At 38.2% G+C, this 13,560-nt stretch overlaps 1 protein-coding gene across 1 annotated transcript in view; it reads right to left on the bottom strand.

The window, feature by feature from the left end:
- LOC107039953 (tetratricopeptide repeat protein 28) overlaps positions 1-13,560 on the bottom strand; it is a 33,795-nt gene that overhangs the window by 15,446 nt on the left and 4,789 nt on the right. The window contains exons 3-4 of the mRNA XM_015259829.1: positions 12,402-12,913; positions 2,795-3,415 (exon numbers count right to left, since the gene is read on the bottom strand). Coding sequence (XP_015115315.1) covers positions 2,795-3,415; positions 12,402-12,913 — 1,133 coding nt within the window. The remainder of the gene's footprint in view (positions 1-2,794; positions 3,416-12,401; positions 12,914-13,560) is intronic.

Here is a 13,560-nt window from a genome sequence, read left to right on the forward strand (position 1 = left end):
GACTGACTCACGAAGTTTCATGGTAGTGCAATCATTTTTCTGCATTTTTTCTAAAGTTTTGTGAATTTCCGAAAAGTTTAAGAAAAACGCAGGAAAATGATTGCACGATTGCGGTAATAAAACGCGGTCGATTGCGATAAAACACAAAAACGGTATATTTTTTTACGATAATCCGATCAACAATTTACCAGAAAAATTTAAAAAATGTGAATTTTGGCGAAAAGGGTGTACTACATCCTTAATCAAAAACATCGATTTTTCATGCCCAAACAACGATGTTTTTCATTCGACATTTTGAACGGCCGATTAATCAATTTGCGATTCTTTTTTCCAAACATCGATGTTTCTGACCAAGCTAACCAAATTTTTCATTTTTTTGTCGAAAAATAATGTTGATTGACTGACAATAAACAAAATAATAATTTATCCGCAATAAGAGGTAATTATTTTCTACAGTATGTATGTTATAAATGATAAGTGAACAAGTCCAGTCTATTGTTTTTTTAAATTGAAATTTTTTAATTTTTTTATCATTTTAATTTTTAACAATTATTGCAGCTGACGGAAAATATTCAATCGATGTTTTTCCTGAAAAAAGTAAATTCTTCGATAAACAATGTTTTTTAAAACATCGCCCATCCGTAACGACGGCCATATCGGCCGGCGACCTCCCGACAACTCGAATTCGCTCTTCAATACGCGACAACTTCTATACCGATGATCAACAGATTATTAACTAAAATTGAATGATAATTTTGAGCTTTCATCAAAATGTTTATACAGATTTTTCGGGAATTTTTAACCCTTCATTACTCGCGTCCACAGCACTGCGCCGGGGAAATTTCATTTTTTAGTATAACTTCCGAAAGAACTCATTAAAAAAAATGCGAAATTTTGTATACCTCACTGATTTTATCCAAAAGTATATTGTGCTTTCTCTAACCACGGCCGAAGCTCCTGATTAGAGAAAATTCACTCCTATGCTAATTGGAAAACAAAAATACGGCACCGTGCCGCGACGCGATTGATCGTGTGATTGATCCTTGGTCGATGGTCAGTCGATCGATCGTTGGTCAACGGTTAGTCGATCGATGGTTGATCGATAGTCGATTTTTGGTCAACAGTTGGTCGATCACCGGTCGATCGTTAATTATTGGTCGACTGCCAGTCGATCGATGCTCGATCGTCAATTATTGTTCGTTTGTCAGTCGATCGTTAGTCGATCAATGGTCAAACGGAAAATACGATCATCAGATGATGATTGTGGATGGTCAAATGGTTAATACGAATTTGTATGCCTCACTGATTTTATCTAAAAACATATTCTGCTTTTTTTTAACCATGGCCAAAGCCCCTGATTAGAGAAAATTCACTCGTATGCTAACTGGCAATCAAAAATAGGGCACGGTGCCGCGACGCGATTGATCCTTGGTCGATGGTCGATTGTTGGTCAACGGTAAGTCGATCGACGGTTGATCGTTAGTCGATTGTTGGTCAACGGTTAGTCAATCGCCGATCGATCATTAATTATTGGTCGATTGCTAATAATTTTTTTACTTGTGTGGTTGGTCAGTCCTCGCCTACGGCTCGGAAGAAGCCAACGCCGCACGAGTAAAAAACCCCATCGCAACAGGCCGGAAAAATACTATTTTTCTCCCAGAATTAAGGATACAATATTGAAAAAAAATACAAGAATTTTCCAGATACTTCAATTGACGAATTCAATTTTTCTCACATTTTTCCGGTCAACCAGTCGATGGCAGGGTGAATAAAACGATTCCACCACTACATATTACTGGCATGTGATGTTATTGCACGTTCCATCACAAAAACTCATCACACGACATTTCATCACACGCCAATTCATCACAGGAACAATTCATCACAAGAACAATTCATTACAACATTATTTATCACAAAACAATTCATTACAACCGAATTTAATATGGCAAAAACTTCAAAAAACCCACAACGTATTTCCATTTTCAAATAACTACTCTCTATTTTCAAATGACAACTCACACCGAGATGTGATCCGTTTATGATAACAAGTCCTCATCGTTTGTCCGTACATTTCCCCGCAATGAAACGATATATTCATCCAACGTAAATGAATAGTGGGGGTCAATCACACGGATTTAAAATTAATCCACACAAATTCAATTTAAAATTTGTCTGTGTATTTTCTCTGTTTTCGATAGGCTCCAATAAAACAAACATCTCGTTTCGTATTTACACAATAAAACTGGCTTTCTTGCTCATTGATAAATTCACAAACAATCGCATTTGAAACTCAATAGCATGTTAAAAAGGTTAGTAATAAACTAAACCAGTAATAAAACTACGAAATGATGAAATAGAATGTAATGAAATCAGTAGCGAAGCGGTAAACCGGATTAAGTCGATTTGGACAATTGGCCAGTTTTTAACGAATATCTGGGAATCTAAAAGAGGTAGAAAAATTTTTGTCACGACCTTTTTTGTAGAGCCAACTGAGGGTTATAAAAAAGGTAATGAGCAAAATTTTGTTAGCTCTCTTAGATTCCGAGGTATTTGTCAAAAAATGGCCAAAAATCAAAATCGACTTAACCCGGTTTACCGCTTCGCTACTGCAATGAAATGTGATGAATTGCCCAGTAATCAAATGGAATGATGAGTTGTACCGTAATATGTAGTGGTGATACCGAATAAAACGACGTGTTGCGGCAATTCCCTCGCATAGTGACCAGTCTAGGGTTAATAATAAACGATAGAACCTGCTGATTGCGTATGATACAATAAACGAATTACTTACCTCGCTATTCCCAAATGCGCCTGATGGAGTTTCAACGCAGCATCATGTTCCCCCAGCAGTTGATAAACAATCCCCAAATTACTGCAGGCCCTTCCCTCAGCCACTTTGTCCTTGGTCGAGAGTGCAACGTCAAGCTGTCTCTGGTGCCACAGCTTTGCCTGCTGCAGATCCCCAGCACACCTAGCAGCATGTCCGAGCCCAGCATACGCTCTAGTCTCGATGGCTCTGTCCCCCAGCTCCTGCGCGATCTTGAGGACATTTTCGTGGTAAGCCATGGCTTGAGAGAAATTTCTCCTGTAATGATGTGAGGACCCCAAGTTACTGAATGCCCTGGCCTCCTCCACCCTGTCCCCCAGCCTCCTGGCGATCCTCAGGTGCTGCGTGTGACAATCCACAGCACTCTCGAACTCCCCCATCGCCAGATAAACAGCGCCGACGTTGCCGATCTCCCTAGCTTCTTGAAGACGATCTCCTATTTGTTTCACGAGTTGCACACACTGTTTGTGGGATGCTAGGGCATTGGGGAGATCTCCAATGGCTGTGTAAACGTGACCGAGACTCGTGAGAGCTGATGCCGCCGCTTGAGCGTCCTTGCATTTCATGGCGAGAACCAACTGGTACCTGTGGGAATATTGAATATTAGTTATGAAATGTTTTGAGTTTAAAGGGCGATTTTCATAGATGCCCTAGACCCTTCACCATACACTGAGAAAAAAAAATTCTAAGAAATGGAAATTCTATGGTTGATCCAAATCGTTCATCGATTGAATAGTCGCAAACGAAAATGCTATTGTAAGACACAAATATCGATTTAATTTTGTTTTCGATTGAAAAAGAATGAGATCAGTTATCTAAACTTTTTTTTGCTACTATCTATTTTTCAGTACATACAAATCAATGTCTGTATTATCAAATATCTTCTTCGAATAAAGCATGTAAATTATCCAATTTATCAGCGTCACGATATCCCGCAAAAGAACAATGTTTTTTTTTCATAAATTACGCATAAGTAAACCGTAAAATATTTTTTTATTAAGATTGTAACTTACGATTTCTTAAGTGTGAAATACGCTTAGTGAAATGTAAAAGACGCTTTGTTTAGAGGGTAATTTATGTTTTTTTTTGCAATTTATTGGGCCTCTAATGCAGTATTATTGAAAAACCCGAAAAAAGTGCGGTGCGGTGGTTATAGTGCTACCAAGGGTTTTGAAGAAGACAAAAGTTCTATTCCTTTGTATTAAGCATTCGTTCTATGATAAATATGCCAATGAGCTCGATCACCGAATGTGTTCGAACACTGGTCGGTTCACTTTAATTGGACGATTCAGGAAATTAGGGAACTTATGAAAGGAGTAGAGTCCGAGAATTAAAAATAACGATTATGTATTGGAACTATCCGACAGAAGCTCATTTCCAGACAAGAACATGGCCTATAAAGAATGTCGCTTCATATTTTGTTTAAGGGGAAACGGAACCCCTGTGTCTATATGAACTTTTATAATTGTGTTTTCTTCTTGCAATTATTATTTCTTATTCATTAAACTACTTGATTGACTCAACAATGCGATAATTGAGTCGATAAAGTAGTTTCATAGATAGAAAATAATAATTGTAGGAGAAAACACAATTCTAAGATTTGATATAGACAAAGGGGATCCGTCTTCCCTTAAGGATTTTCCGAAAATGAACATGTGACGTGTGGAGATATCCAGACGTCTATTTTGTTCAATTTATATTTTCTGATGAAAATAAGGCAAACTGGGCTGACAAAATGCTGGGCAGTCCCACGGTGACACTTGAGTCCAGCTTCTCAGAATGGAGCTGTTTGACTGTTGTAGCCATTGCCAGTGATGACATATGGGCGTGTTAGTTATGAAAAACCGTGAGGATGCTAATTAAGATTTTCGAGCTAGTAACGATATTCAAGCTCTAAATCAAAGCAGAGTACGGGAGGAGTTGGACTTGAACGGATGTCCACTTCTCGCCAAAAATCTTAGCACCGCGCGCGATACCGAACCCATTATTACTTTGATTTTATATTGAATTATTAGTTTCAGTTTATTATATTCATCCATTTAATAATCGGTGTTTGATTATTGGGACGACACCCTTATCAATCCTTTCCTGAACTTCCCCAAATGGACGAATCCCCCGTGAGCTGGTACCGAGACTAACTAGGCATAGTCTTCAAGTCGAAAGGCGACTGATTAAGGGAGGACGAAAACCTCCCACGTCACAAACAGAATTTGGGTTTAAAAAACCAACGAAATGAAATTCTTGTAGAATTAAGCTCTCAGGCCAATAGTAGAATTCGTACAAAAATCTGTGCAGATTCTACCATCAAGAATATATCCAAAACGAACAGCTTCAAACGAGAATATTGCAGGCAAGTCACAAGAAAGTTTATTCAACCATAGAGAATGTTTATTCAACCATAGCGTGGAATGCCTCTCATGCGGTCATTATCGAGTGACAGAAGGCCACCGTTTCCTCGAAATTTTCTAACAATTTCCTGCTCAAAGTCATTAACATTTTTCGAACTCAGAGCATCGACCTTCATCATCGTCTCCTGGAGAATAACGTACTTCCATTTGTTAGAATATCGATAATTTTTGGCAGAAAATTTGTTCAAAAATTTAGAAAATTAGTGGCTTTCGTCACTCCTTAACACTCCGTTGGTCGCGCACCGCACTTTTTCCGATTTTTTAAATTACAGTGTAGTAGAGCCTCAGCAAAATTTGAAAAAATTTGACATCTCATTTTGAAGTGTCTAGAAGCCCTACCAATGAAAATATCCGCCAAAAATATCATAAGTAGTTGGATTTTCAAATTTTTATTCCGAAACTCCGGGCCGTGCACCGTGTATAAGGCGAATTTTCAGAAAAACACGGCAACTTTGAGCTTGAATATATAATTAAGAGTAACACTGAACATAAAAAATCTTACAGAACTTCTTCAAGTATACGATCTAGATCATTCGTGATTTTTTTCTGATTTTTCCTAGATCTTTCAAATTTATCATTCTGTCGATTTATGCTGGCGCGGCGCAGTGCTTACAGCAAAATCAACGGTGTTCGTAACTTTTGCGCGACCAACGAAGTGTTAATGAAAAAGGATCAATTATACAGAGAAAAAAAACTTCTGGTGTCCAGTAAAAGCCCCTGGTACTAAAATCTAAAGGCAAAAAGTACTGGATTCTAGTAAAATTTCTCTGAGAGTGAGAGAAAAAGGTCTAGTTCACAGTATTTTTTACTGAAATTAAAAGTACCAGCATCCATGATACTTAAATTAAGGCACTTTCATTCTGAGACCCAGTAGCTTGGTTTCTTAAAATAAGAACCGTTGAGTACTGAAATAAAAAACCCGGAGGTTCTTAACTACTCAAATCGGCGCCCATATCGCGCGGTGTGTCCTCATCAGCCGGCGTCTCCCGTCTACTCGAATTTGCTGTTCAATACGCAGCAATTTCTACACTGATGATCAAAAAATTGTCATTAAAAATTTAATGATAATCTTGAATTTCACCAATAAGTTGTTCAATTACGGTATTCCTTTATACAGATTTTTTCGGAATTTTTAAGACTAATCTCAGTTCGGTAGCACCAACGATTGCCAAAATCGGCCATTGTCAGAAATTTGTTAATAACAAATCAGTAATTCATTGAATCCAAATTTTGATTGCGCCATTCGACAAAGCAATACATAGAGTATGTTCGGTAAAAATTGCAGAATTGTTTATGAAGATTAGTTCGATGAACGAGAGGTTTGAATATGCATCTGACATCGAATTCAGTTCCGTATTGTTTATGTATTGAAGAAAAGTATTAAAAATACCTTTAAAAAAATCGAGTCGCACTGTGTTAATAATTTTATCTATTTCATGGGGAAATTTTTGGAATTTCGATATCTACAATAGTACGAAAGATAATGAATTTTTATTAATCACAGAAAGAGTCTGTATGACATATAGACGCCGGCCGGTAGAACAACCTCTCGGGTCTATGTGGCATTGAGGTCGTACTTGAGGGGTTAAAGTAGTATGGTCACTCTCCAAAGTGATCGTTGAGTGTGCGTCAAGAAAATCCAAAAAAATTAATCAAAAACTATGATTTATAATTGAAAATTCTCTTTGTGAATTATAAAATTTAGGAAGATAAGAATTAATCGATTATTTTTATTATTTTTCACTTATTAGTCAAATAATGTACCTTCTTTGACTGGCGTCGTTTTATGTTTGGCAACGCTGTAACTTAACAGCGTAGGGAAAACGAGATTTGAATGCCCGCTTGTCCCGACTCCACTAACGCGTTGTTGCCGCATCTACTCGACACGCAATTTCTGAACACCGAGGAGCAGCNAAAAACTATGATTTATAATTGAAAATTCTCTTTGTGAATTATAAAATTTAGGAAGATAAGAATTAATCGATTATTTTTATTATTTTTCACTTATTAGTCAAATAATGTACCTTCTTTGACTGGCGTCGTTTTATGTTTGGCAACGCTGTAACTTAACAGCGTAGGGAAAACGAGATTTGAATGCCCGCTTGTCCCCACTCCACTAACGCGTTGTTGCCGCATCTACTCGACACGCAATTTCTGAACACCGAGGAGCAGCAATTATTTATAACTAAAGTCCCAAACGGTCAATAATTTTCATCGATGGTCGTAAATTTTCGTTTTTTTTCCCCATTTTTGGGATTTTTTTTATAATTTAATCTTGGATTTATCATAAAAACCACCCAAAAATGTGATTTGCCCATAAGCCTCTGTATTAAAATCTAGTTTTTCATTAATTCTTATTAACCATACTAAACGATCAATGTACCACAAATTGCACCAGGAGGTTTTTATTGATATTAACTTTCATAAAAAAATTATTTCATATTTTTATCTTGGAAATCGATGCGTGACCATACTACTTTAAAACGAGAACCGTTGAGTACTGGAATCAAAAACCCTGAGGTTCTTAAAATAAGAACTATTGGGTCCTGGAATCGTCAACCCTAAGGTCTTTAAAACAAAACCTTGAGGTTCTTTGATCGACATCCTTATCTCCCCGAATTATCTTCATTAATTGTGGTGTGACATCTCTGAGGGGCTGGTCACCTCCCAATCGAGTGACTCAGTGATTTCCAGAATCAGCTAATTTCCGGTGATTTCTGTGATTTCTCGAATGATTTTTGTGATTTCTCAATCAGCATTAGAAATCATGATTTCTTTTGATTACTTGTGATTTCCATGATTTCTAGTAGATTCCAATGATTTCTGGATTTCAAGAAATCACTGGAGAAATCATCATTTCGGGACCAGAGTGGAGCATCTGTCGATAATGGCAGTTTTCGACATGACGTTCCAATACGTAAGGATGTCAAAAACTTCATAGCGTCAGATTTCGGAATTGGATGATGTCGAACGCACCAATACCATAACAAAAATTGTATAGTTAAAACTGCAAAATCAATTTCGATTTTACACTTATCGATGATTTCCAATGATTTCGTAAATCACCTGAATTTCTTTATGATTTCTATTGATTTCCAGAAATTTTTAGAAATTACTACCGAAAATGGAAATCACCTGATTTCCATTGATTTCTGGTGATTTCTTCCTTTATTTCCAGTCGAGTGGTTCAGTGATTTCCTAAGTGAGCCCCTCGGACATCTCAAATTAGACAACTCCCTCTCCATTCAATCACGAATCGTCACAAATTGCAGAATCTCCTCCCCTCCTCAATCGCGTGACGCAATATTTGAATGCCTCCAATTTGAATGGCTTATTTTAAGAACCCCGGGTTGATTTCAGTACCGTTGTTGCAGGAAACCAGGAACTTTTTCTCTCTTTGTAATTACGACACGAATGTCGACGTTTCATCTTCATTCAGAGTCCTCATTAAAACGAACCCACTCTATCATGAAGGCTTCGAAAGGAGCCGAAAGGTCGACATTCACATGATAATTAGTCGATGTTTTTCAAGTAAAGACCGGAAACCATAATAAACCACATTCTCATGAGATTATGATTATAAAATGAAGATTAAGATTCTTTGTAGTCCAAAATATTTCCAAGAAAATATGTCCACAGGGAATTCCAATTAGTTTACCAGCCATTGGTCAGATCGGACGATTCCAGCTGATTCCGCAAAAACCTCAAGAACCACTTCATTCGGGGAAAAAATTGAGAAATTGATTAAGTTTATTACACTCATTTCTTCCCGATGCAACGACCGCTACCTATGATTCGAAATTTGAAAATAACTACACAGTGAGCAATTTTTTATAAAAATTATCGTACCGTTCTATAAAAGTGTATCATGAGTCATCGTTTCCTCATTTCTATCCCGAAATTTAGTAAAAATTAATATATAATTAATTTTATTGTACGTTAGAGAAATTTTATCCTGACGCATAATAAATTTTACCCTTCCAATCCAATAATTTTTATGTAGATAACCACGAAAATTTTACCCTACCGGTACAGTAATTTTTAATCTACCGGCACGGTAATTTTTATTTTTATCAGGATAAAATTTCTCTAACATAGAATAAAATTTAATCACCATATATTAATGTTTACTAAATCTCAGGATAGCAATGAGTCGCCTGCGGCTCGTGCTATAAACCTCCCACGAGCCCAAAAACACTTTCCCGCAATCGTATCGAAATATACTATTTCTGTACTGCTTCTCACGATTTCTCGTCTGGGAATTGGTATTACATACTTCCCAAACTCGAAAACTTGAAAATCACTACAGAAAAATATTGTTCCTGGGCTGTTGCGATGGGGTTTTTTTACTCGTGTGGTTGGCCAGTCCTCGCCTACGGCTCGGAGGCCAGCGCCACACGAGTAAAAAACCCCATCGCAACAGGCCGGAAATAGTATATTTCAGCACGTGTGGGGCAATATCGTCTTTAACGTGTGTGGGGTTTACAGCATGAGCCGAAGGCGAGTGATGTAACCACACACGTTAAGGACGAAATTTCCCAACAAGTACTGAACAAAATTTTATGTCACGAAGCCTGAAACCGGCTGAATTAGACACGAGACGCGAAGCGTCGAGTGTGTAATCCAACGGGTTTCAGGCATGAGTGGCATAAATACTATTTTGTGATACTTGCTATTGGATTATGTGTAGGAATACTCAATAAAAACACATTAGTTTTATTCTTCAAAGTAAAACTCTTTAATGATCGCACGCAGAAGGTATATCTTTCTCCAACGAAGTCTCTAGGACGACTAACTAAAAGTCATGAGAGTTTTCACTCTCTGGACCCATTTGACAAAAGGCCCTTGTTTCAATTTTCTTCAGCCTCTCCTTTGTGACTCACCATGAGGACTGTTTTTCTTCACGTCTCTATTTTCTAAGAAAAGCCATAAATGTCACCCTGAGTGTTTGGGTGGAAAAGAGAAAATGTTTAACTAAACTAAGAAATTAATTTTTGTATTCAGGCATGAATTCCAACACTTGCCGAGTTCACTGTTCGGAACGGTGAGGATTCGGAGCCGAAGGCGAGTGATATAATTCCACGAGTCTAAAAACACTTTTCCCGCAAGTATCGAATCTCGAATCATATTTTTCATCACAATGTGTGAGAAGCGGGATTTTGCGCACGCGGAGCGTGCATGCGAAAAACTCGTTCTTTACGCACTTGGAACACAATATACTATTTTGTGATACCTGCCTAAAAAATACACTTTTCAGAACGGCTTAGGGTGCGTAAAGCGGTTGTTTTCCGCACAGCGTGCATAAACTGAATTCTCGAAATTCACCTTGCGCACGCTCTTGAACTTTACGCACTCGTGCCCTAAAACAACCACTTTACCTCCACTATTGTTCCGAACAGTTAAATCGACAGGTATCACAAAAAATAGGGTGTGTTACATGTGCGTGTGAAAAAGTAGATCTTTGCGCACTAGTGACACAATATAGTATGTCGTCCCTAGGCCGAAAGAAATTTTTTTGTGATATTTTCTAAAAAGTGCAGTTTTCGAAACTGTTTAGTCGCTTCGCTTCACCCCCTCGAACATCATTTTTCATCACTTGTGCGTAAAGTGAAATTTTAAGGAGAGTTTGCAATAAACGAGCGTCAATCGTTTGCGTCACGTCGCTAAGGTAATTAGAATATCTATAATACTCATTGCAAGGCGAATATGAGTTCGTAGTCCGAGCCGTAGACAAGAGCTGCAATCATATGAGCTAGAAGCGGAAACTACTTCAATTTTTTAGGACCTTCAATTGAAAAAGTCTATTTTTTTAATTTCCTCGATTAACCAGTCAATGACAATTAAAGAAAAACAAGGCGCTGCAGCGGTTCCCTCATATGATGGCCAATCTAGGGTTAAAAAAATCGATTTGAACATTAATTCAAATAGCAGTTGCAGAGACAAGCACCTCAATATCTCGGAAATTAGAATCGAAAAAATAGGCCTTTTTCATGCAAACGTCCACATTCATCTAATTGTCCTTTCCGGACGTTTCACTAGGACTAGCTATTAGGAATGGGCGATGTTTTAAAAAACATCGATTATCCAAGAATTGATGTTTTTCACAAACATCGATGTTGTGAATCGATTTTTCGGGAAAAAACATCGCTTATTTAAAAAATCGATGTTTTTCTCATTACACAGGAGAAAAAACAAATTTTTTTAAATAACTTTTTTTCTTATCGTTTTTATTGAAAAATATATATTCAAAAAATACATCCCGAGGAGCTTACGTTTTAATGATAAGTACTGCTGGAGAGTTAAATTTTCCATCTCGAAACGGGGTTTTTGATTAATCGCAAAAAATATATTGAATATTTTCCGTTAGCTACAATAATGGTTACAAATTTTAATTTTAAAAAAATTGAAAAATTTTAATTCAAAAAAATAATAGACGACTGGACTTGTTGACTTATCATTTATAACATACATACTGTAGAAAATTATTACTCCTGATTGCGGATAATTTATTATTTTGTTTATTCTCAATGAATCAGCATTCTTCTTCGACAAACAAATTTTGTCAGCTTGTTCAAAAACATCGGTGTTTGGAAAAAGAACCGAAAATCGATTAATCTCCCGTTCAAAGCATCGAATGAAAAACGTCGATGTTTGGGCATGAAAAATCGATGTTTTCGATTAAGGTGAAACGGAACCCTTGTGTCTATATGAACTTTTCGAATTGTGATTTCTCCTGCGATTATTATTTTTCATTCATGAAACTACTTTATTGACCCACCGATGCAATGATCAAGTTCATAAAGTAATTGCATAGAAATAAAGTAGTGGAGGATGAGGTAAAATGGACACTTTGGACTTTTTAAAAATTACTCATAACTCAGAAACAAATTTATCAATTGAGCTCAGTTTAGGCTCATTACAAAAAGAAATAAATGTGCTTTGCATTGAAAAAAAATTCATTGAATTTCATCAACATTTCAAGCTGCCATTAACATTTAAAAAAAAGTCAAAAGTGTCCATTTTACCCCAATCTCCCCTAATAAGTGTAGGAGAAAAAACAATTCTAAAAATTCAAATAAACACAGGAATTCCGTTTCCCCTTAATGGACAAACATCGCCCATCCCTACTATCTATCCTCGAAACCTGAAATAATCCCACCTACCTATGAGCCGTCAGAGCTTCCTTATACGTTCCTTTGCTGAAATAAGCTGACCCCAGATTTCCATGAGCCCTGCACTCCCCCTGAGTGTCCCCCAACGACCTGGCGACCCCCAGATCCTGCTGCATGTAGCTGATAGCCTTGTCCAAGGAGTTGAGAGCCCAGTAGGCGCTCGATAACGCCGAGAATACCGACCCCCGGAGCTTTAAACTGCAGGTGCCGATGGCTAGAGCTGCTTCGAGCACTCCTGCAGCTGCTTTGTACTGTCCAGCCCCCAGTAGTTCCTGACCAACGACGGAGATCACCACGAATGGAGATTCGTCGAGTTTCATGGCTCGGAGCTGCTGGAAAGTAGGCTCCAGGGTTGGACGGAGTGGAGACTTCAGGGAGGCCTCCACGAGCCCGGAGAGCAGCTGGGAGTTCAGGGGATCTCGAGCTAATCCTGTTGCGAAGGCCACCAGGGCCTCTCCGTGACGTCCCAGGCACTGGAGGGCCACTCCCTGGCGGTAGTAGGCCTGGAAGAAGAGGGAAGATGTGGAGAGGGGGGCTGTCATGAGCTAAAAGGGGGTGAAAATGATCTTTAGTTGTGGAAGATGACGGCGGGGGTCGAGGTCAGTAGTGAAGCGATAGAGCAGGGGGTGAGTATTAACCCTAGACTGGTCACCATGCGAGGGAATTGCCGCAACACGTCGTTTTATTCACCTTGCCATCGACTGTTTGACCGGAAAAATTTGAGAAAAATCGAATTCGTCAATTGAAATATCTGGAAAATTCTAGTATTTTTTTTTTCAATATTGTATCCTTAATTCTGGGAGAAAACAAATTATTTCCAACAGGTGAACAATTTTTTCCCGTGTTAAATGACATTTCCTGTTGCGCGACGTTGCTGGGAACTCACTAAACGCGCCCGGGAAGTGTCGAGTGGATTCGGCAACGCTGGAGCCTAAATAACACGGCGGCACTCTCCCGCGGAGGTGACTAAAGTCGCATTTTTTCGTTAGGTGACCAGACTAGGGTTAAATTTTTGGGGCTTTAAAGGGTTAAATTTTTGGGACTTACTCGCCTTCGGCTCGTGCTATAAACCTCCCACGAGCGAAAAAACACTTTTCCCACGAGTATCGAACGATATTTTTCATCACGCTGTGACGAAAAGTGAACTTTT

The sequence above is a fragment of the Diachasma alloeum genome, unplaced genomic scaffold (genome assembly GCF_001412515.2).
Source record: "Diachasma alloeum isolate Michigan unplaced genomic scaffold, Dall2.0 Dall_scaffold_00313, whole genome shotgun sequence".
Taxonomy (NCBI): domain Eukaryota; kingdom Metazoa; phylum Arthropoda; class Insecta; order Hymenoptera; family Braconidae; genus Diachasma; species Diachasma alloeum.